This window comes from Terrapene carolina, unplaced genomic scaffold, assembly GCF_002925995.2.
Source record: "Terrapene carolina triunguis isolate 2854851 unplaced genomic scaffold, T_m_triunguis-2.0 Scaffold53, whole genome shotgun sequence".
In the NCBI taxonomy this organism is placed as follows: Eukaryota; Metazoa; Chordata; order Testudines; family Emydidae; genus Terrapene; species Terrapene triunguis.
Window position 1 is genome coordinate 3,273,822 of NW_020664404.1, and position 24,818 is coordinate 3,298,639.

Below are 24,818 nucleotides of genomic sequence, written 5' to 3' on the forward strand. Positions count from 1 at the left end.
ACAGACCCCCCCCCCCCGTGAGAACTTGAGCGTGGTTCTCACCCAGGGATCTGGAGCCTCGCTGGGGGGGGGGGGGGCGGGGGGCAGATTTGGGGGGGGCTGATAAGCAGGGCGGGCATTAGCTTTGCGGGGGCCCAAGGTAGAAAGCCGAAGCCCCACTGCATAGGGCTGAAGCCCAGGGCCCTGAGCCCCACCATCCAGGGCTGACGCCGAAGCCTGAGCAATGTAGCTTTGTGGGGGCCCCTGTGGCATGGGGTCACAGGCAATTGCCCTGCTTGCTACCCATTAACACCGACCCTAGATTTTATACTCAGAAAAGCTGTTATTGGGGCACAGGTGAGCCGTGGAGGTTTTTATAGTATGTTGGTGGGGGGGCTTAGAAAGAGAGAGGTGGAGAACCCCTGCTTTACATAGTTCCTGCACAGGCAATTGTTTGTATAGCTTGTCAATATTCAGCCTCCCTTTCTTCTTTAGCTCAATGTGACTCTCATGTTCTAAAGCACAGGTCAGCTCCAAGCTCCCTTTAATGAGAAGCCGCATGCTCTTTCAAACAATACTTCTGTTTAGTCCAAACCCAGTCCAAACTCCAGACTTGCAAAGGAGGCTGGATTGACAGAGGCACTGCTTGTTTCTGTTGTAGCAGAGATGCAGCAGGTGATTGTAAAACACCGCTCTGATCAATACAGATGATGATCTAAACACAGGCTCTTTTGGCCTTACTGAGCTATGGAATAGTCAGAATCTGTTTGCTGGCATACTAATGTTATGGATTTCTGCGTTTTTTTTTTTTTTTTTGGTAACACTAATCCTCTGAATGTCATACTTCCGATGCAGTGTGACTAGGCAGTCTGAGTCTCTGTTGGACAACAGTGCATCTGATTTATTCTCCCCGCTTCACCAGCTCACCACCTATAAACATCTCTCAGGATTGTTTTTTTTTTTTTTTTTCATGGCTTCTGTGTTCAGCCTAGTGATGTATATTTGTTGAAACTTTACTATAATTAAGCATGATCTTGGCCGTGGTGATAGTATGCCAAATTCCTAATGTAGTATTTTATAGCAAAAAAACTGCACACCACAGGCTATGGTGGTGTGCAGTTTTTTTGCTATAAAATACTACAGTTAAACTGTACATATTGATTTGGGGGGGCGGGTGTTAATATCTGAATGCCTAGCTTGAGACACCTTAAAGGGCCCTGTTGTTCAGAAAGCATTGAGCACCCATGCTCTGAAAATCAGCCCCTTTCAAGGTGTCTCAGTCAAGTACCCAAAAATTAAAGCACCCCAAATCACTTAGTTAGATTTGAAAATTTTAGGCCATATTAAGTGCAACATGCAAGGTCTGAAGCTATGGCTTTCTTTAGAGATGTGGGTGATAGGTGCCTATTACTTGTCAATTAAAGAAAATACTGATCTATCCCACTTCCTCCACCCTCCCCCCATTACCTTTTCTCTTGCTGTGTTAGCAGGGAGCAGTAGCTGCCTCTGAATCCAAAGTTAAAGGCTATGTTCTTTGGCTAATGAAGCCAAAGCAACCCACAGCTTTCCCGCATCTGTCTCGGTTTTGGACTGTAAATGTCCGACTGTAGAACCGTTGAGTTCCCACTGACTTCATCTAGAGTTCAGTGCTCAGCGTCTGTAATAATCTGGTCCTGGTTGTTGAGAGAGTTGATGAGTTGATCTTAACGAAAGCGCCTCCTGCCTGGGTTTGAAACAGACCATCCATTATGTTGGCCCACCAGTCAGCAACAGTCATTCATTTCTCATCAGAATCACTTTATTTTCTTTGGAAGTTTATTGAAAGGGTGTCGGAAGAAACCTGCATGTTAAGAGCCCGATGCCACCATAATAAACCTTGCTAGATGCTTCCGTGCACAACAGTGTAGGAATTCTCAGCAAGCTAAAGTGGAGGGGCTTTCAAGGAAATGTTTACAGGGTATTTGCCTGGAATAAGGAATATCTCTGTTGCTGTAGCTCTGTTAGGTAGAACAGCTGTGTACAGTGCATTATTCAAAGCAGATGGATGTCAGTGGAGGGGGAGGGGTGTTACGAGGATGGATTAAGCAAGCCAGCAATTTTTTCTTTCCTAGCCGCAATTGTTGTAGGCTTTATTTTCTTCTGTTGCTTAAAATGCCCCATTTTTTGGATCATCTTTGAAGGGAAGTCGCTTTTTAAAACCGTTTTATTAGCTAATATTTGTACAATGGCATTGGACGTCTAAAGCAATATATCTTATGTAGCCATATGTCCTGCAGTCCCAAGGTATCTGAGCGCCTCTCAGGGCTTTATTTATCCTCACAACAGCCCTGTGAGGTGCTGCAGTGCTACTCTCCCCATTGGTACAGATGGGGTACTGAGGCATAGAGAAGCCAAGTGACTTTCCCAAGGTGTCTCGCAGAGTCTGTGACGGAGTGGAGAATTGAACAGACGTCTCCTGAACCTAGGTTAGTGTCCAAACCCTGGCCTATCCTTCCTTCTCTCTCTCTCTCTTTCTCTCTGTTTCCATCTGTGTTGAAAGGCCTAAGTGTGAGGGAAGGCAAAGGTTCTACTGGTTTGAAACAATACCTGGATAATCCTAGTGTTTTGGCAATGTTTAAATATTGGGAGTAGCCGGAGACAAACCCTGTGCCCATCATAGATGTTTCAGTATCCAGTTGTATAGCTTTGGCCTATCAAATAACACTTGTAAGTGCTAAGCCTTTTGACAGCCTGCATGAAAATCAAGCTGGATAAAATTCAGTGACAATCCTGTGATCAATGTAGCCAGTGGTCGAGAGAGGAACTGGGCTTAATCTAATGGGCCTAGTTCTGCAAGCTATTTTGTGGGGAAGACATTGCTCGAGAGGGCTGGAGTCCGTGTTGGTCATTGGTTGATACACTCTGATAGTAGATCTAAGGTATATATGTTGTGTGCTCAGATCTTATTTCTTTAGCTATAACCATTGCATACTTGGTACCCTACATTTTCTATGCAGAAATTGTATAAACAAAAACAACGAGGAGTCCAGTGGCACCTTAAAGACTAACAGACAAATCAAATTTAAGGTGCCACTGGACTCCTCGTTGTTTTTGTGGATGCAGACTAACTCGGCTACCCCTCTGATACTTGTATAAGCAAGGATTTTTTTAAAATGACTAGTTATTTGTGGGCGCACAACTTGAGGCACCTTTAAAGGGTCCTGATTTTATTTTTCTTTCCCCATGGACAGCAGGTGCTCAGCATCTCCTGAAAATCAGGCCCGTCTTAAGCATCTCTTGCTGAGCACACCAAATTAAAATTCACTATTGAAAATGTAGGTCATAGCAATTAAAATATATTTAGACACTTTAGACAACTAAGACAGTCACTGTCCTGAAGAATTGACAATCTTAATGGAGACAATACAATCTGTTTGTGGGGTTGAGGGGAATGAAAAGGGGCATGTAGGGGAAGGGTTGCTGCTAGAACATGGTCTTCCATGTGATTTCCCCCCCCCCCCCCCCAAGGTGTGCATGGGTCTTGCTGGTTTATATGGCTATTCTTCCCCTCTTTATTATAAGAATGTTTCTATTTCAAACTTACCTAGTACATGTGCTGTAGAATCTTAAAAATAAATAAATAAAAATATTCCTCTTGCTGTGGCTATAGAAAATGAGGAGACCTCTTATTTAATGCAAAGAAATGGATGTGTTTTGTGTGCAATGCTTCTAGGTTGAAAATATCCTGCTACATGATCGCGGCCATTATGTCCTGTGTGATTTCGGAAGTGCCACCAACAAATTCCAGAACCCTCAAACGGAAGGAGTGAATGCAGTAGAAGAGGAGATCAAGAAGTAAGTGCCTCTCTCTCTTTCTCTTTCTTTCTTTCTTTTTCCCCATAGCTGTTAATGTTAGTACATGAGCCCCAGGTCTCCCATTCTCTGTCATCTTTCATTTGCAACCAAGATGTTGACTGCCCCTTCTGACTGGTCCATGATGCCAGCCTCCGTCGCCCACCTGCTAAAGTTTCAAACAAACTCCTTTGCACTTTCTCCCATGCTGCCCCTCACGCTTCTAAACCTCCACAAAGCTACCTCATGAGTCTCCCTCTGAGCTCTCCTTAAAACTCTCCTTTGTCACGATACCTACCAAAAAACATGACAACCGTTAGGCTGCTGGTATGCTGAGGCCGCTGTCTAACATGGTAACCAATATTGTCTCATTGTTTCCCCGATGGTTTATTTGTATCCATCTGTTTGTCTCTTAGCTTACAGTCTATGCTTAAGATATTTGGGATAGGGCCTGTCTTTTTGTTCTGAATTTATGCAGCACCTAGCCCCATAGGGCCCTGATCCTAGCCCTGCTGTGGTGGTGATGATAATGCTAACCTGTGCATAGGTCTAAGCATGGTAGTTTGGATGCTTTGCGGGTGAGGAAACAAATTACTCCAGAAAGCCAGGAAATTGCTTTAAGACTAATAGAACCCTTGAATTGACAGATACTGACCAGCTCAGTGGTCTACATTATGGGGGTCAGTATGTCTCAGTTCCTCGCTCCTGGGGTTGCCTGCACTGCGAGGCAATGAATATGACAAAATAATCCCTGACCCACCATAGATTACTCAGCAGTGACTCTTATGGTTGCCTTAAAAAACGCAGCATGGGGCTCTGAAAGTGTTCATCTGAGGTTTGACAGGTGGTGGCTGCAAAGTGGGGTCCTGAGGAAGCTGTTAAAAGGGGAGAAAAGTTGGGTGATCCTGTAGCAGGTCCTGAGTCAGGGAGGTGATGGTCGGGGGGAAGATATATGGGGGAAAGGAAGGGACAGAGAATGGGAGACCTGGGGTCTCATATAGCTTAAAATCTCTATTGAAAACTCTTCGATTACTCTAACACTCCCTGACTATAAAATCACATGCTAGGAATTGCATGAAAATAACTAAACCCTATGAAAAGTGAGTCCTTCCTGCATCTCACATGTACAGCTGTTTGACTTCGATTTTATAGTGCTCCTAGTCTTGCAATGCAGTCCAAGCCTGTTTTGCACACTTATTGCTAAGCTGGCAAAAGAAGCCGGCCCTGTGCCACACCCTTCCATAATCAAGGTAAATAGCACACAAGACCACAGCATCCTTAAATCAAGGTATCCACCCTCATACAAAACCTCATTATTAGAGATCTTTTAGACTGTGTCTGACTCTTGCCAGTACTTTAGTTACAACTGGTGCAGTTTTCAATTACCATTTGTTTTTTATAAAGTAATTTTCCTCCTGTTCACAATACCTCTGAGCAGAACTCCCAGCATGGAAGCCTATTTATTAGAAGCCACACTTTCAGTTATAATGACTGTATTTTGTCCAAAGCCCCGGGAATGAGGACAGTGCAAGGGACATGCAGCTAACGACCTATGTGGAATAGCAAGTTAACATTCTGAATTTTTGTATGTTACTAGCTATGATTTGTAAGAGGATTGGACTTTTTGTGAGCAAACTCTTGGGTGTTAAAAGGATCTTGCAATATCCCTCGTTTCCCTGGAAAGTTTGTGGGAGTTAACTTTTTTTTTTATAACCAGCTTCATTCTATCATACTTCAACCTATAAAATGCACTAGAAATCCTTTTGCTGGTTTAGAACTTCAGCACCTAGCGCATTTCTGTTATAGAAAAGTGAAATTTGAATTGTTGGGGCGTGTGGAAGGGAATCCTGTGTAATTAAAATGAATGAATTTCAGTCCCCAACTCACTACCCTGTGACTTCCATTAACTAACAAAGCTTTCTCTTGTAGGTACACCACATTATCCTATAGAGCACCAGAAATGGTCAACCTGTATAGTGGCAAACTTATTACTACAAAAGCAGATATATGGGTATGTATGAAACCCACTCAAAATTCACATAACTGACTTGCAGCCTTGAATAAAAAAACTTGGATTACTTGGAACTTTAGTTAACTAGTTAGTTCTGCATAGAGAGAGCCTCCATTTGATCTTTGTGTTGAGTTATTTCAAATGATGGTGGCCAGTTCATGAAACATGATTGCATCTCTGTTCTACTCCCTCTTATGATGCTTTAATTCAGAGCTGTATAAAATTGATTGGTTGCAGTTTGCACACGTAAGTGCAAATCCAATAACACTTCCCAGGAGTGCGCAACCTAGCATTTTTTTGGTTTGGGTTCAGATAAATCCCCAGACTGGAACAGATCCAAAGCTGCACCTGGTTTTGGGTCTTGACCACATAAAATCAAAGCTATACTGTATTTAAAAAAAAAAAAAAGTCTGACATGGGTTCCTACCCGAGACAATAACTCGGCCCTGGATTCCCAAACCTGGCCAGAGTTTTCGGTTTGTAGGAAAACCAGATTTTTCCTCATTGAGGTTTTTCAGCGCTCTGTTTCTAGCGATGACTTCTAAACCTGTTTGACTTGCTGTCCTATTGAAAGTGAAATGTGACTGTTGAGCAATGTGTACCCTTAGAACCTAATAAAATACAGGCGGCTTATCTTCACATCAGAAAGAGAGTGAAAAAAGAGAAGAAACTCCTGCAGAACCACTATTATGCGGACACACCAGAGACAGAAGTAATGAGTAGAAGGAATGGAATGGCTTAGTTTAAAGGTTACACTTGGGTGTAGCTAACTGCTTTGTAAAGTTCTGAGTTAGGTAACCGTCAGACAGTAACCGATGTACAAGAGTTGAACTGTAGCCTAAACAACTGGTCTACGTATACAGCTCAATGTATACGAGAGGAAGAAAAACTGAGCACAGTACATTCTGCTGTGCAAGAGGCCATTTTCCTTGCTACGAGTTCCGTCCCGCAAAACCCTGCGCGCACACCTAGTCCTATTGAGCTTTTCATTTTGCTATGTTCAATGGGAGCCCCTATAGGGCTGGGGCCTGTGTGTTGTGAGGAGCCTCTGGCTTGGGAGGCAGTGTGACCTAGTGGATAGGGTACTGGACTGGGAGTTGACTGGAAATTGCACGGCTGTGGCAGCATAAAAGGGAGCCAATCTGGGGAAAATTTTTCCAATGCAGGCTCTGTGCAAGGCAGCCCCCTGCAAGCCCCAGGCCTGCGGGGGTCTCGGGTGGCTTTGCCAGCCAGAGGCAGCCTAAGATGGCCCCCTTCAGTAGCTCAAAAGCAGGAGGGCACAAAACTTAATGCCACCCTACCACCCTCTTGGGCAGAATTACTCCCTGGGTTCTATTCCTGGCTCCGCTACTGACCTGCTGTTTGACCCTGGCCCAGTCATTGACCTTCACAGTGTATGTTTCCTGACCATCCTTTGTCTTTCCTGTCTCCTCCGAGCATATCCTTTCTGGGGCAAGGTCTGGCTCTTGGGGCAGGTCTATGCCTCAGACCTCTGCCAGAATAGCTCTGTCAGGGGTGTGATCCCTGACAAAAGCTGGGTTGCCAGAAGCCTCTAGTGCAGGCATAGTTATACCGGCCAAACTGGGCTTTTCCTGGTATAACTTGTATGGCTCGGGGAGGAATGGTCATGTCCTATGAAGCATGGCATTACTGATATAGTTGCGTCTGTCCTAGGAGTGCTTTGCCAGTGTAGTGTACAGTATACTCCTTTTTAACAAACCATATTGTCAAACCTCCACGTTTTCTGAACCCTTCCTTGTCCTGAGCAGGAGATGCATGAAGTAAGTGTGTGTGTGGTGTGTGTGTGTGTGTGTGTGTGTACGAGGAAGGGATTTGGATAATGCGGAGGTTCAGAACAGACCCCAGGCCGGGACTGTAAGGAGGACAATGAGCCTGCAGCTTTCGGGGAGGCCATCCTTGTGGCAGCCAGCCTTCTGCAGCCCCTCTGTCACAGGAGCAAATAAACTGGGCAGAGCAGAGACCACTGGCCAAGACTGCAAGGAGAACAAGTCCCCAGCCACAGAAGAGGCCACCCTGCTGCTGAATGGCTCCTGCCCTCTCGAGTGCCTGAACTCCCAATTACCCGAATACAATCCATGTCCCCCCACTATTTGGATAGTTGGGAGTATACTGTACTGGTATTCCCAAACTTATAAAGGGCTTCTAGTGTGGATGTGGTCATGTTGTTTGTACAGTACCTAGCACAATGGAGCCTGTAAGTGTTGCTGTAATAATAATAATAATTATTAATAATTGTGCGCCATAAACTCCATGGATTCCCTGTAGCTATTTCACAGATTGCATTTAAAAAAATCCAGAATTAATGTTAAAGAAGAACACAATTTCATTACAATACCTTCCTTCATATTCTTTATACGCAAAAGCCAATCATACAACTTCTGGGGTTAGGAAGAAACTTTCCCCTGTGCAGATTTTGTTGTTACAAAATTGCCCCTTCTGTGTGACTTTAGCATCTTTTGAAGCAGCTAGTCCTGGCTTCTGTCAAAAATGGGATCAGGACTGAATGGACCATTTGTCTGATTATAGTCTGGCAATTCCCTGAGACCATCCTGCTTTGTTTAACCTCCTTTCCCTTGTATTTCTCTTACTACTCTCTGTTTTCAACTAATACAAATTTACTTTGGCCTTGTCTACTCACAGATTTAGTTCAGGTGGAACTATTTTGGTTAGGGCTGTCACATTTTAGCAGTACAATTCTAGCAGTACAACTCCCAGTATGGACTCAATTATACCAGTATCAAAGAGTTCATACTGGTATAGCTTCGGGGAACTCTTGTATTCATATAACTGCATCTACACGATAGGCTTGTCTGCACAAACCATCCGTTCGTGGCAAGCTTGTGCATGAATCTATCCCTGGCTAGCCTGTCACAGACTAACTGTCCAGGTGGACCCAGCTGCTGCGCATTAGAAGTTTAATATGCTTTGACTTAGTTCATTTTCTAAGAGGACTAGATCGAAGCAGATCAACGAACTATCAGAGTCCACACGGACAGTTAGAGGGCGGCAGGCTAATGTGGTGTAGATTCACACCCCAGGTTGCTGCCAACTAAATGTACGTGTAGACGAGCCCTAACAGGGTTTTGCCAGCTTGTTTATCCCGGTGTGTTTAAAGCTTTCTAGGGTAGATAAGACCTACCTCTCTTCGGGACTGTGGAGCATTTTAAAAGTAGCTTGCAGCTGTGACTAGACCTTGACCTAATGAGGCTGATTTATGACAACAGAAATTGCTCTGGGTCAGAGAAATCATTGTAGACAAAATCCTCAGCCAGAAGAGAACCTCTGTACTGTGAAACTGTTCTTTCTACTCAGAACAACCCTCTTCACCATGGGGGACAATGGCAAATGTGGGTGAAGAGTCTGTATGATTGAAGCGCCTACAACTTTTTGGCCTCCTACCCGGCCCAACACATCTGAAGTCTATTTAGATTAATTTGAAGTTGGGACCAAGTAGCCATATCTCAGTCCCCTCCATATAGATATTGATATGCGGACTGAGGGGGTGTTGTGGCTAATAATGTGTGTGGTCTATCTTAGGTACTTCTTTGCCATCCATTTTCATAGTATCTGATCACCTCATGTTGTTTTAATGTATTTATCCTCACATGTCAGGTAGGGAAGTGCTATTATCCCCATGTTACAGAGGGGGAACTCTGACACAGAGAGGCTAAGTGACTTGATCAAGGGCATGCAGGAAACATGTGGCAGAGCAAGGAGTTGAACCCTGTTCTCTTGAGTCCCAGGCTAGTGCTTTGACCATTGGACTATCCTTCCTCTTTAATCTATGGTGGTAGTGTTTACTGTTGTCTAAATATTTCCTACTGTTTTTTCCTCTCTTTAGGCCCTTGGTTGTTTACTGTACAAATTGTGTTACTTTACTTTACCATTTGGGGAGAGTCAGGTGGCAATTTGTGATGGAAACTTCACCATTCCGGACAACTCTCGCTACTCCCAAGACATGCACTGTCTCATACGTGAGTATATCTGTTTCAATAGCAGAGTTTGGGTTCCATGTTACAAATAAAGCTCTATTGTTTTTATAATTCCCAACTATTCGAGCTATGGACCTGGAGTGTGTCCTCTTTCAAAAAGACCTGTTCACATGCAAGGATGAAGCAAATGAGTTTACAATCATTTAGAAGATGGCTGTGCCAAAGATGGTTATGATAGTAGGTTATCACAGTCCATCCAAATAGAAACTCTATGTGGAAAACTAGGGAAATAGACAACCATTTGGTTTAAGATTGCTTCAGAAACTTGCACAATAAGCCTGTTTATGCAAAAATGTTTCTCCAGTAATAAGTCTATTTGCATAAGAAGCTGAAAAGAGCCACAGTGACCTAGACTAGTGATAAGATTTCATCTTCTGTGAACTGAGAAACAGAAGTAAAACGATTATAAATAACCCACTGACTCAAGTGACTGTGTAATTAAGGATACAATGCATTACTCTCAGCAAAGCTGGAATATCTTGCTTGCTTTCAGTAGAGCATTTGGTTTTGCCAGCTATGAGTGTGAGTAACGCAGACTCCAACATGTTTTCAAAATAAGCTGATACTTCTTCACTGTTCCATATGCCCTGGTTTGAGCAGATATTAAAACTAAGTTAGTGCTTGAAGTCAGTTTATGCAGGGGACAAGTCAATGCAGATGTCCTTCAGCTACACTCTCAGGCAGAGATGGGTAGAGTATTAGAAACATGTAAAGTTTTCTATTGTCATTATTGTAGGGACTAGAAGCCTCAACTGAGATCCTAGAATATTAGGGTTGGAAGAGACCTCAGGAGGTCATCTAGTCCAACCCCCTGCTCAAAGTAGGACCAACACCAACTAAATCATCCCAGATCAATGCTCCACTGTGCCAGGTGCTGTACATACACATAGCAACAGCTGGTCCTTGCTCCAAACAGCTTACTCTCTAAATAGACAAAATAAAGGGAAGGGGAAAGTATCTATATCCCTGATTTACAGTTGGAGAACTGACTTATAGATAGGAGAAGTAACTTGGCCCAAGGACACACCAAGAAGTCTGCCAACTTCTACTGTAGGTGCACCATTTAAAAGTTCCATTGGTAGATGAATATGCTTACCTTGGTTTGCTTAGGAAAGTAAACTGACTTGGTATTTTAATTAAGGAACTGCAGCTGCTCCTGCTCCGTCTGATGTCAAGGAGAACTTTGCTATTGACTTTAATGGGCGGACAGTGGGGCTCCAGGATTGCAATTAAAGACTTCTTGGACATCCTGAGCCATGACATATACACTGTATAATCCCAGCAGGTCCAGTGCAAGATTTGGTACTCGGGTCTATATGTGTAGAATACATACAATCGCAGCAGAATAAGTACATTAAGTACACCGTCTCTTGAGGGGTGTGAGAGATTTGCTGCCTTGCAATCCAAACTTGACCTGGAAGGTGTGGCTCATGTACCATGTGCAAATCTGGCAGACATTGGCTACATGATTATCCATGAATCTGCATCTTCTAATATTCGGCACCCAAGTCTTCAGATAATTTTTTTTTTTTTTTTTTTTAGGGTATATGCTTGAACCAGACCCCGACAAGAGACCTGATATTTACCAGGTCTCCTACTTTGCATTCAAGTTAACAAAGAGGGAGTGCCCTGTCCCAAATGTACAGGTGAGTACCCAGGGACCCTTTCAGTGGAGTTGGGGCTGGAATCCATCTGAAGGTTCTTTGCGCTATTCTTCCTTATCTCCATTTAATTTAGGCTGCTGGAGAAACCCATTGCTTTAATTTAGTTTGTGGCTCTGGGGTATAAGAACGGCAGATTCCTTGTCTGAGACAACTAGGAATCAGTGATTGCACAAAGGACACGTCCTACCTAGTGAGTAATACAGGTAGATGGTAGATTAAAAGCTTTCTGGGGAAGATAACTAGCAAAGTGCAGGAAAGGAAGTAATTTTGCTATTTTCCTGGTGGCATCCATCCATCCATCACCATGTCTAAAAGCAGCAGCAGAAGGGGTGATGAGATTTGACAGCTTCTAAATGATGTGAAAATGCGGGAGGCTAGGAAGGATAAATCTCTGGAGGTTTGGTTCTACAGGCCCAAGAAAAATCAGCAAACGCTCTCTGTCTGAGTGTTATCAAAGGAGGCAGTGAAAACATGTCTCTTGGAAGGAGAGAAGGCGGGGGATGCATTTGAGTGCCTTTCTTTTATGTGCACTTCAGTTTTGGTACAGGAGCAAAGGCAGGTAGCAATGATGCAACCCAGAAAGAGGGCAGCCCATGGGATTCCAAGCATGTTGCAGTAAAGTACAATAGAGTGTTGTACGGAGGAGGTTTCTGTGTGTTGCGCTACACCAGCAATGACTCTCTAGTCATTAATGTCTTGTGGTATTGGGAGGTGGGGAAGGGTTGGGATGCTGCCCATGTTTTGTTCTGTGGATATTGGAAGCCTGTTCATTGCAGGTGTGAGGGAAGTGGGTAAGTTCACCGTATAGAGTCGATTCATTCATTCTCTCTCTCTCACCTTTAGGTTGAAACTTTCAGAAGTGATTAATCAGACCCATTGAAGGGGGCTCAAGTTACAGTCCCCCCAAAATCAGTAGTTCCTCTTGAAAATTTAGGCCTTCATCTTTTTTCAGCTGATACTTAAGCAACATTAAATGACTATGTGAACATAAGTAGTGATAGAAATCTTGCAGGGCTACTATACAAACAATTGGTGGTGCAACTTGTTTGTGTGAAAAATGGAGGAGACCCTGAATATTAGGACAACTGGCCTATTGCATCAGTGGGTTCCCAGGCCTATAATTAACAGAAGCATATGCTGTTTTGTGGTTTGGTTTGGTTCCCCACTCCCCATAGTTTAAAATAAATAAATAAAAATCAGCCCTGGCAAATAAACTGGACATGGTAGTAAATAAGTTACCAGTATGAGGCTGTCATGGGGAACTTCTGTAGAGATGCATATGTACATGGAAAACTAGACCACGCTTGTGAAACTGAATTTCCAGGCTAATTCTTCATAGCATATGTAATCATTACTGCAGTTGGGTTTGTGATTATAGTCTGGTTAACTGAGATTAGCCAAATTCCATTTAAAATGTACAGTAAATTGAATATAGTCATCTGATGTTTAGTATATCTTGTTAGAATCCAATTCAAAACTGTGGTTTACAGGAGCTTTATACTGTATTAAGGATATTTGGGTGGTACACAACTTTCATCCGGTTGCCTAAAGATAATGGTTTGGAGACTTCCTGGTTTTTCCATTCAGCTTCTGATTATATTTCTCTTGTTTTGGGGCATATTTTCAACTTTTTATTTTGTCATAGTTAACGTACATGAACTTTCCATACAAATATTAACAAATCTTATTCATTATCTATATTTGTTACCTTTTAAAATACCCATTTGTCATGTCAACCTTCTATTTGTATATTTATTGTGTTCAAATTCCACAAATGGCAACCAGACATTATGAAATTGACTTGGTCCTGATTTATAAGGTTGTCTGTCACTTTTAACATTGGAAGGGTTTCCATACTTTATTTCCCTAAGCCATTAATGATGGGGTAGTTGTCATTTTCAAAAATGATGCAACTTGACTGACTTAGGATCCCAAATCCCATTGATTTTGCTGAGGCTTTTTTGCAAACTTTATCTATAATCCTGCATGATTTCTACTTTTGTGTGTAGTAAACCCAATGGTTTTTGGATTTTCAGAATTCTCCAATCCCTGCTAAGCTCCCAGAACCAGTGAAAGCTAGTGAAGCAGCTGCAAAAAAGAGCCAGCCAAAAGCCAGGTAAGAGCATCTGTGTAACACACTTCTCTTTTCATCTGTGTCTTTTCAGATTTTGAACCGTGTTTCCATTAAAAAACCACTAGTGTTATCTTTTGGCTCACGCTGTAGAAAATAGATTGAGGTTTATACTGTGATCCTGGGACTTGTAATTTAAAATAAAAATGCTCATTAAAGTGAAAGGCAGCAAATGGTAAGATGAAAGTGAGTTCTTTCCCCGTACGCACAATGCTGCGTCTGAGTCAGTTGCTAGATTTTTGTAAACTAATGGCACTGTTTCAATGTAGCAGCTTGAAGTCCATATGCCAAAGCTTTATCAGTCTGTACTGCAGCATCCCTATTAAGGGCCTTATCCAGAGCCTATTGAAATGAGTAGAAAGACTCCTGTTTACTTCAGTGGCCTTTGGGTTAGGCCCCCAGAGTTTCAACCTGCAGAGCAACCACATCAACTTTCATAGGTTTTAAGTCCAGGAGGAACCCAGTATGATCTAGTCTGACCTCCTGCAAAACATGGGCCTGACCATTTCACCCAAAGCTTCTGCTGGAGCTAGAACATATCTCTTGGAATGACAATCAGCGAAGGTCTGGAGTCTGCCAAGGATTGAGAATCCACCACATAGGGAGCATATTGCTGTAATGCTTGTCGTTCTGCTCCTTGATGTTCTAATAACCTCGCTAAGAACATAAGAACGGACATACTGGATCAGACCAAAGGTCCATCAAGCCCAGTATCCTGTCTTCCGACAATGGCCAATGCCAGGTACCCCAAAGGGAATGAACAGACAGGTTATCCTCAAGTGATCCATCCCCTGTCACCCAATCCCAGCTTCTGGCAAACAGAGGCTAGGGACACCATCCCTGCCCATCCTGGCTAATAGCCATTGATGGACCCATCTTCCATCCTTCCATCGCTTGTTGTGTCCTGACTCAGGTCAGACTGTAAACTCTTCAGGGCACTGAGTACATCTTTTATATTTACTGCAGAGTGTCTAGTATATTCATAGGCCCTATGTAGATAACAATCAAACACTGAAAGCATACCTCTTGTGATGCAATCTACCTAGCAGCAATTAGCCCCAGAAGTTTCCCTTAGTATTATTTTTATACCCGAGCTTCAATAATAATAGAGTAATTTCTTATCTAGCTCAGCGATCAAAAATACTGAAAGGCATTAAGATGTCTTGAGCGCCTCAGGGCACAATAATGCCCTGCGGGTTTGCATTATTATGGGATGGTAAATATGAAGGGGAAAGTACAAGTACCTGATACTTCGGTTGAAGCCAACACAGCTCAGTAAGAGTACTTTTTAAGATGCCAATCTATACATTCCGCTGAAGGAGGCCAGCTGCCATAAAGCGAATTCATTATGCCCTTCATCTGCTCTTCCATAAATCTATAAAAAGTCCAGATTTAAATAGTATGTTGTGTCAAACATTTGAATGCATTAAGCAATTTTGACACGTTCCAGCTGTCCAGCAAGATGAAAAGCCATAATCACAAGAGAAGGCAAAATGAACATGCTGGATTAATTTTGCAAGTGCATTTGTTTCAACTTCCAAATGACTTGCAGTAGCCTGCGTAGGAATGACTCATGTATATTCGCTCCGGTGTCTCTTTCACTTTGATTATTCACTTGCTACTTAAGCGTTGTTGGCAGCAGTCGGAGCAAAGCCATGTGCTCCCTTCCCCAGTTTGCATTGTCATGGAGGGAGTTCTGCAAACTAGGTAAAGCAGCAGATTGGGAATCGGGAGGTATAGATTCTGTTCCCTTCTCTGCCACTGCCTGGCTTGGTGACCTTGTGCAAGTCCCTTCCTCTGTCGGCCTCAGTTACTCTCCCCTTTAAAATGGGAATAATGATACTCTCTGATCTTGGTAAAACACTTCGGTATCTACTGATAAAAGCACTATATAAATATTAAGTAATAACAAGATTATTCTGTAAAAATACGATTACTGGGCTAGAATGTTGGTTTGCCTGAACTTTGCAGGTAAATTTAGTTCTTTGTTCCTTAGCCTTATTTAATGGGAATCTAACTGGCTTTTGATGTAGATGGCTCTGATTTATGGTTACCTTATGTCTCATACCTATGTAACCGTAGCAGTTTCCTGCCTTGGGAATCACTGTCCATGGTGTTCAGTAGCCCAGTAAAACATTTTTTTAATTCAAACAGCTAATTGGAAGTAGCTTATCTTCTTCTATTCATGTTTTGTTTTTCCTCCGACTCAGGCTGACTGATCCCATTCCTCCAATGGAAACATCCATAGCTCCACGTCAGAGACCTAAAGCAGGACAGACACAACCCAACCCTGGAATTCTGCCTATTCAGCCAGCCCTCACCCCTAGAAAGAGGCCCACAGCCCAAGCAGCCATCCAGCCACAAGGTGGGTCGGGGCCTCCTTACAAAATCCACAGAGCAGAACCTGAGCCTGGTCAGAAGCTCCTTGAATTTGCTTAATAAATTCATTCCAACACTTCAGTCCTATGGCAAAAATCCTGTAGAACTGAGTACAGAGAGAACCGATAGTCTTACGGAAATTAAACAGGCTTCTAAGGAAGTTTAGTCTAAGAAGAATTAGAGCTAGCTGGTACCTTTTTCAATGGAGGAAAAAAAGTGTTTTGAAGAATGTTGGTGGTTGGTTTTTCTAGCCACCAAAACTTTTTGCAGAAATCTTTCATCCTGGTCAACAGTTTCTAGTTTATTTGATGTTTTTGTTTTTTGTTTTAATGAAAACTTGAAAATACTTTTGGTAAAGTTTTACAATTGATAGTAACATATAAACCTTTTTTTTTTTTTGCGCTGCGCAAATAGTGTTTTTGGAAACTTTTCTTTTCATTTTTATCAAATGGAATTTTTCACAGGAAACTTCCAAAAACCCTAAATTTCCTGTGAAAATCATTGGTGCTGTCTGACCTGCTCTGAGAATCTGGACAGTCTAGCTGAGAACCTATGGATTTTTGGAATCCTCCTATACTATTTCCTATTAAATCCCCTAGGATGCTCCTGAAGAACAATAAGATGCTGCCTCTCTTTAGGACTTTTCTCTAAGGGGAGGCTGAGTGTAAGCATTGTTCCTGGGCCCTGCTGGAGCTCTGCCGGGCAGCAGGACCTTTGCATGCTCTGATCTGTGTACGTCGTCTTTCCCCTCTTAGTTGCAGGCCCTGCTGCTTTGGGTGGTGGCCAGCCCTCGCTTCCTGCAAGTGTTCAGCAGCCTAAAGCGCCACCTCCGCAAACTCAACCACAGCCTGCCCCTCAGCCTCAGCCCCAGCCCAAGCAGCCGCCTGCTCCTCAGCAGACCCCAGTAGCCCAGCCGCCAGTCCCTTCTACTCAGCCGCAGGCCACACCTCAGCATCAGCAGCAGCTCTTCCTGAAGCAGCAGCTACTGCAGCAGCAACAGCAGATGATGCAAGCTCAGCAGGTAAGTATGGCTGCTTCTCAGTGCGTCTGGCATCTGTACTAGGCCATGGTGCCACAAGGTAGCAAGTACAGATGTCTCCAACCTACTCTCAGCAGAGGCACAGAAAAGCATGAGAGGAACGAGGGGGTTTCTTTATTCTCTCTTCTGTTGTTAGCAGCTGATGACTCAAGGCGCTATCAGGGCCTTGTTGGGTTGTGCCATGTAACTGAGCGGGGAACAGCCCTGAATTGTTCACAGCGTAAATAGGCAAAGGGTGGGATGCAGGATGAGGAACAGAGAGGCAAAGTGAGTTGCCCAGGGTGTCACAGCAGTGATAGAGCTGGGGACAGAACCTAGATCTTCTGACTCCTAGGCCACAGCCCTACCCAGGGAATTTTAAGTAGGTTGCTTGGAATTAGAGAAGTTGGAATTGAGCCAAAAAAGCACTGTGATGGCCTTCATGACCTCCAGTGGCAGGACCTTGCCTTGGCCTTACGTGTCACTTTTCAATAGCACGGCGACTACTAATGCTGCACACTGATTTGCCAGTCAAAGAACATTCACCAGAGGTCAATTGATTGCACCATTTTGGGAAAGTTTCTCTCTTCCAACTAGAGAGATGAGATAATATCTTTTTGTTGGACCAACTTCTGTTGGTGAGAGACAAGCTTTCAAGCCACACACAGCTCTTCTTCAGGTCTGTGTTAAGTACCATGCAAGCTCGAAAGCATGTCTCTCTCACCAACAGAGGTTGGTCCACTAAAAGATATGACCTCGCCCACCTTGTCTCTCTAACTTCCTGGGACCAACACGGCTATAACATTACTGCATACAACAATGGAAGATCTTTCTCAGCCAATCACCCACTTCCGTAACTAGCCAGAAAAAGTTCACCGATAATTTGCCGAACAAATAGCATTGGACTGTCTGAACAGTGGGGTGTTTTGGTGACCAATTGCCATCATTCGACCCAGCATGAGAAAAGCACCCATCCATTGACTCCTCAAGCCTGCTTCTTGCAATCTATGCGGATACCTATGGAGTGTTATAGTCCCGTTGGCTTGTCCTTTGGCCAAGCTGTATGTATGAAATTATTCTTACTCTTGTCATTTGGCCCTGGTAGTCCCCGTCTGTTGCCTCAAGGAGCATCAGTCCAGTAATAGTGTGTGCAGGAGGAGATGCTAAGGGACTCGGAGTAAGAGCGGAGGGAAATTTCTATGTGTTGAAGTTGAAACGGTTTTGTTGTTTGTTGTTAATTCATGTTATGGTAGAACAGAACAGTGACAACTGTGAGAGTGGGGCCCTATTGTGCTGGGTGTTATACAAACATAGGAGAGACAGGCCCTGCTGTGAAGAGCTTAATTGATTTCAGGATACTGAAGCCTTTGCTTAAAAGTGATCAGCAAAGGGGGAAGGCAATTTTGTGCTCCCTCTGTGACACACCAACCCTTCAGGCCTTCTTTATGCTAGGGGATTTTGAACATTAGGAATTCAGACCTGGTTTTCCCTGGTCAACTCTATGGTGACCAGAGATCCTGAGTAATTCAGACATGGCAAGAGACTGAGGGCTTGTCTAGGTAAGGGAAACTGGCAGCACTGTGACGACGTTGCTATAATTATCAGTGCAAGCTATAACGTGTGCTATAGACACCGTACGTTAATGTCCAATGGGAGCCAGTGCAGGTGCAAAACTCCCCGTTCAAGACGGGGCCTGATTGCTAAGCAGGGGAGAGGACGATTATGCTGGATATGTCTACTCAGCAACTAGACACCTGCAGCTGGCCTGTGCCAGCCAAGTCAAGCTAGCAGGGCTTGGGCTGCAGGGTTGTTTCAGTACTATGTAGACTTCTAGGCTAGAGCCCGAGCTCTGGAACCCTGGAAGGTGGGTCCAAGTCATAGAATTATAGAATATCCGGGTTGGAAGGGACCTCAGGAGGTTATCTAGTCCAACCCCCTGCTCAAAGCAGGACCAATCCCTGACTAAATCATCCCAGCTAGGGCTTTGTCAAAGCTGACCTTAAAAACCTCAAGTCCAAGCATTGTGAGCCTGAGTTGGTTGGCACAGGCCAGCTGCAGGTTTTTCTTTGCTGTGTAGACGTACCCAATATAAGCCCAATGCCTAACTGACACGTGGTAAAAGGAAGCCTCTGTTAAACTTGAATAGGTAAGTGTGTTGACTCAGGGTCACGCCACGGAGATACCCAGTAAAACGAGGAAAGAGGAGACCTTTTTAACATTTGATCAAGGTGGGAAGGAATAGAAAATGTTTCTACATTTTTAGGTCACAAATCCAGTTTTCCAGTAGCCCTTTGCAGATGGCCTCGAAGTCATCACCGCTTGTTTTTTATTTCCCCAATTGCCATGGCTCTCCATTTTTGTTACGGTGCCGCAGTTCCAAGTGATGCAGCAGCCAGCCATGTCGCAGTTTCAAGTGATCCAGCCGGGAGCGCCGGCGCAGCAGCAACTGATGCAGAACTATTACCAGCAGCAGCTGATTGCTCAGCAGGCAGCCATGCAACAGAAGACAGCGGTAGTGGTGGCTCAGCCAAAGCAACAGGCTCCAGTGCCGCCGCAGCCCCAGGCTGCAGTCCAGCCAGCACCTGCGCAGGAGCAAGTGGTAAGAACCAGCAAGGCCTTGAAAGCTGCAGAGAAGGGAGTGGTGGGGAGGGGAAGGAATGGAAGTGCAATAGAAGTGCTGCTCACTGGAGGAACTCGAAGCACTTCCTGGGCACAAACCAAACTCGCAACCTGCCTGGCTAGTTGTGTGGGGGACATGATCCTGTTTTTGTCCCCCAGGATTCAACCCAGAGGGGCTAGGGGATAAGGCGTTCTCAGGAGGCCTGCAACTCCAGTACTTGGTCATTCATTCATTCATGCCCGTCAGCCCAGTCGGGGTATGGGCTGCCAACCATAGATCTCCAGAGTCCTTTATCCTGGGCCATTTGCTCTAGCTGGTTCCAGGTATAGCCCATTTTTATGCTATCAGCCTGAAGGTCGCATCGCCTCATCTCTGCTGCGACCTGCGCCATCTTTCTTGACTTGTACATGGTCCTCACGTTCCATGTACCGATGGTAATCCTCCTGGTTGCAAGAAGGGTAATCGGCTTAGTGGCTTCCTCATGACTTTCACCACCCAGCGTCATGCGTCTTCGAGTTGAAGACCCTTCTTTTTCCAGGATAAAAGTCTGTTATCTCTATTGTTGGCGTTTCTGTAGCAGGTTGATTTTTTTTACGGGGTGGAGTTGCTAGCCCCACGCCCAACCCTCCTCCTTTATCCTGACTTGGGACAGGCAGATGGCCCCAAAGGACTTCTCTGGTGGAGTTCCAGTACTTGGTACCAAGCTCTAGTTGTCAGAGCCAGTCTTGCTGCTTCTAAGGTGCTTTCCAAGAGACAGGTTTTGTTTGGGCTTTTTCCTACCAGTAGGTGCTGGATTCTCTGTGGAAACTGCCCCTCAGGTATATTGAAGTTTGGTCTTCTGTAACAGAGCAGTGTAGGTTGAGGTGAGAGAAGGGAGGAGAATAACTTTTCCTCTCTTGTACAGAATATACTTAACCTGCATTGTGTCCCTGAATACATATGGCAAAGCTGCTCAACCCTGCATGAGATAGACATCACATGCATTTCACTGATGTGGGGGCGGGGTGTGGAACTGTAGCAGAGATGGATACTGCAAGTCAGGAGAGGAAAGATGGCCTGCCAAGCGTGACTTCACAATCCAGCCTGGGACTTGGGGAAACCTGAGTTCAATTCCTTGCTGTGCCACAGACACTCTGACTTGGGCAAGTCACTTAGTCTCTCTGTGCCTCAGTTCCCCCTCTGTCCAGTAGGGGTAATAGCACAGCCTGCTTCACAGGAGTGTGTGAGGATACCGCCGTTACAACTTTGTGAGGTACACCGATACTACAGCAGTGGGGGTACTATCTAAGACTGGAGCGGAGTGCAGGATTCCTGACTCCTAGCCCCTCGCTCTGAAAATCTGGTTGAACAATGTGCCCCATTAGGAGCCGGCAAACATTTTTTTCCTATGATGTCATCTAGACATGTTTATGCAGAGGTAATGCTAACATATGGCATAAAACTGATGTGTTCTCTCCTGGAGTGGGCTGACCAAGGTCAGTGGGTAGTGCCCACTCCATGTGCCAGCATTAGTCTCCTAAGCAAAGATTGTCAAGTGACTAGAATTGAGTGCCCAAACAGATGCTTTAGGGACATGGGTGTGGGTGTTTTGCATTTTCCCCAGAGGGTAGGTGCTAAACACTCCCTGAAAATCAGTCCACTTTGAGGCATCGTAGATTGCTAGATTCCAAGGCAGGAAGGCACCATTGTGATCATCTAGTAAACATGGGCCATGAACTTGGGCATCTGCCAACTGAAGCACCCAAAATCAGGATTCAATTCTGAGACTCTTGACCCTAGTTTTCTTGAAACCTTGATTGGAAAAAGCAGGTACAAAAAGAGCAGCCTTCCACTCTGCCTTGATTCTGGTAGGTGGGGTGGGCATGTTTTGTGTTTTCTGGCTATATTGAAAAGGAGATTTTTACAAAAGATTGTACAAAAAACAAAAAAACTCCTCCATGTTCCCAATCATCCTTGCACATATATCCAAAATGAGTGCTCTTTACTTGATGGGAAATAGGACTTTCCTTGCAGTGAGACGTGAGAGCAGATGACTGCCCACTCATTAAAGACAGGGGAGATGTGCCAGAGAGTGTGATTCTCCCATTACCAAAATGTGTCTGCAGTTACATTTTGTCATTCATTGCTGCCCAAGCCTATTCATTCTTGCTTGTCTCTTGGGGAGTGGAGGGCCATCACTTCAATTTTGTTTGTGCATGAAAAGAGGATGCACTCAGTTCCTGTGCTATATCTTCTACACATACAAAGTAAGTGGCATTATATAAACCAGTTCTACTAGAGAATATTTGATTCCAAATTAAGGGCCAAATCCTGCTATCCTCATAAGTAAGTAACTCTTCTTGGGCCCAGATCTTCTCTGGTGTAGTCCCTGTGAAGCTGATAGAATGTCACCAGGGTTATTTGGCCAATGGACTTTGTCAGAATTACTCATATGACCAAAAGCTGGGGCAGTGTTTCTCTCCGCCCCCCACCCCTTATGGCTGTATCATACTTTTCTCTGTTACCTATGAGTTTAATTTTCATGTTTAGCTGGGCATTGAATAGGGGACATAGTCACAAATCTTGTGTTCCTGAATTTGCTAGGTGACCTTGGGTAAGGTGTATTGGCTCTTTGCCCCCATGTGGGTCTGATCCAAAATCAATGGGGAGTTTGACAATTGAATTTGAATGGGCTTTGGATCAGGCCCATTCATTATCTAGCAGAGGAAGGTCTAACACGATCCACTGGCTGGGAGTTGAAGTTAGACACATTCAGGCTGGAAATAAAGCGTACATTTTTAACAGTGTAAGTAATTAACCATTGGAACAGTTTATCCAGGGTCACATGTGGTAGATTCCCTACTATTGGCAATTTTTAAATCGAAGTTGGATATATATTTCTTTTTAAATCTGCTTTAGGAATTATTTTGGGGGCGTTCTCTGGCCTATGTTATACAGGAGGTCAGACTAGATGATCACAATGGTCCCTTCTGGCTTTGTAATCTATGAATGATTCCACTCCCCTTATAGGAGAAAATTCCAGAGACTTAAAGAGCCTTTCTGAAGGTGCCTGGAGATCCTTTGACACAATTCAATTACGTGAAAATCTTCGTAACTTTAATAAAACAACCCAGCGTGAAAATTCCCCCGCGTCCGCAAAAAGGCGAATCACAACTGCCGCATGCAGTGCAGTTCCCATTCCTACAGAAACCAGGAAAAAGTATTAATTGTCTCCTTTAAAAAATGAGCAGTGAGACGACATCTCTTCATAGCAGGCTCTCTCAGCAGAGAATGCCAGGCTTGGCCCTGCCAAGGCCTTTTCATGTTGCATAACTTTTTTGACATTACAAGCCATATACGTTTCTGCCGAGATTTCAGTACAACCTGTCCCTTCCTGAACACACTGTTTTACTGTGACCTACAGAGAACGATACTAGGCTTAAAATGAAGCAGGTGAAGGAAAAGATTGCTCTTGATTGCCTTCCTCTGCCACTCTGAGCACGTGACCCTGCAGCATTCAAACTCCATGCTGGGGGGGGGTGCTTTTTTTTGTTTGTTTGTTTGTTTTGTTCCGGAGGAACAAAGAGGGAAATGTCTCTTTCCTGGTTGAAGATGGACCAAGATGCTGCTGCGTACTGGAGCAGAGACCAAACAGAAATGCCCCAACTTGGGAAATAAAATGGATTCCCATCTCTTTCCACACCCCAGTTTTTCCCTTCTAAAATCGGGATTGAGCTACAGCTGGATTGTGAAGTCATGCTTGGCAGGCTGACTTAGAAACCAAGTGGTGACAGATCATGCTATTATTGAACATCACAATCTTCTTAGTGGGTGTACGTGTATATGTATCTCGCAGGAGTGACGCGGTCAGAAAACAAAATGTTTCACAAAACTAGTTTCGAAGTTCTTATTTCAAAGGCTTCAGAATTGACCCATCTTGTCTCCAATTTTGTATCGAAAACGTTAGGGACTGGCATCACACCCTTCAACCTCCCTATGCAATTCCTTTCCCCTCTTGCTGTTAAGACCTTTCAAATACTTTGTTACCCCACTCCCTCCTGTCCAGCCCTTCCTTGTTCCTTGGTTGAGCTGTGTGTACTCTGGTAATGTTTAATAGTGTTGGCTCCCACAGCTCTGGGATAGTTTTGTGTCATGCTGGCTATGTTCTGTATCCCCCTACTGTCCGAACCACAGAAGATAGGAGCCCACCTCTGCTACCAGCTAATGGAGTTGTTCCTTTAGCTCAAGTGCTGGGCTGTGGGTTTTGGTGTTGGAGGTTCTGGGTTCTATAATCACTGACAATTGAAACGGTTACACAACAAGCCCAAATCAACTGAAGTATGTGGCTGGCTTGTGTTTTGGAAGAAATTTGTATCCTGAGCAGTGAAGAAACTATTACATCCAAGGTTTCTGTGGAAATCCCATTAAATCCATGGGGATCCATCCCCTGATAAACAGCTAGCACTCTCAGATATTCTGCTTCTTAATCCTGTCCTGCTACAACCTCTAACCCATCCATCCAGCCGACAAGACTTCTGGCCTCTCTAGTGTGAATTTTTTCTGCCCTGGTTGTGAACCATTATGCCTGGTTATGCGGTGGCTGCTGTTTCTCTTTTAGTAGCACACGCCGAATCCGTCTTCCCTGCCAGAGCTCCAGCGCAGCTCAAAAGTGTTGTCACTTGTGATTATGTCTAAATGGGACCCTAATACTGTAGGTCAGTGAGGCTCTTTCAGTGTTCCCCTGCTCCATTATGCTGCGTGAGGTCAGGGCCCTGGAGTACAGTAATTCTTCAAACCCTGCCATTGTTTGTGGATGAGTAGCTTATACATCTGCTTCCCTTCCTAGAAGCAGGCCCCGATAAGGCAACAGCAAAAGCCTCAAACGACACCGCCTTCAGCTGTCCAGGGGCAAAAGCTGGGCTCCCTCACCCCTCCGTCCTCCCCCAAGACGCAGCGCGTGGGACACAGGAGGATTCTGAGCGACGTGACGCACAGCGCGGTTTTTGGGGTCCCGGTCAGCAAATCTACCCAGCTCCTGCAGGCGGCTGCTGCTGAGGCCAGTCTCAACAAGTCCAAGTAGGTGGCTGTTGATTTTATGATGGGTACGGAGGGAGGGGAGAAGCTGTTTGCCCTGGAATGCCCAGAAAGTGAGATTGAGTCAGCCTATCTGGGACCCCAGTTTGGTACCCCTGC

General features: G+C 44.5%; 1 protein-coding gene across 3 annotated transcripts in view; it reads left to right on the plus strand.

Annotated features, from left to right (window-relative positions):
• AAK1 (AP2 associated kinase 1) overlaps positions 1 to 24,818 on the plus strand; it is a 125,251-nt gene that overhangs the window by 62,062 nt on the left and 38,371 nt on the right. For all 3 annotated transcript variants that reach the window (XM_026657716.2, XM_024201253.3, XM_024201255.3), the window contains exons 6-14: positions 3,692 to 3,813; positions 5,740 to 5,821; positions 9,684 to 9,816; positions 11,377 to 11,480; positions 13,535 to 13,614; positions 15,840 to 15,994; positions 16,764 to 17,029; positions 19,401 to 19,625; positions 24,472 to 24,701. In XM_026657716.2, coding sequence (XP_026513501.1) covers positions 3,692 to 3,813; positions 5,740 to 5,821; positions 9,684 to 9,816; positions 11,377 to 11,480; positions 13,535 to 13,614; positions 15,840 to 15,994; positions 16,764 to 17,029; positions 19,401 to 19,625; positions 24,472 to 24,701 — 1,397 coding nt within the window. The remainder of the gene's footprint in view (positions 1 to 3,691; positions 3,814 to 5,739; positions 5,822 to 9,683; positions 9,817 to 11,376; positions 11,481 to 13,534; positions 13,615 to 15,839; positions 15,995 to 16,763; positions 17,030 to 19,400; positions 19,626 to 24,471; positions 24,702 to 24,818) is intronic.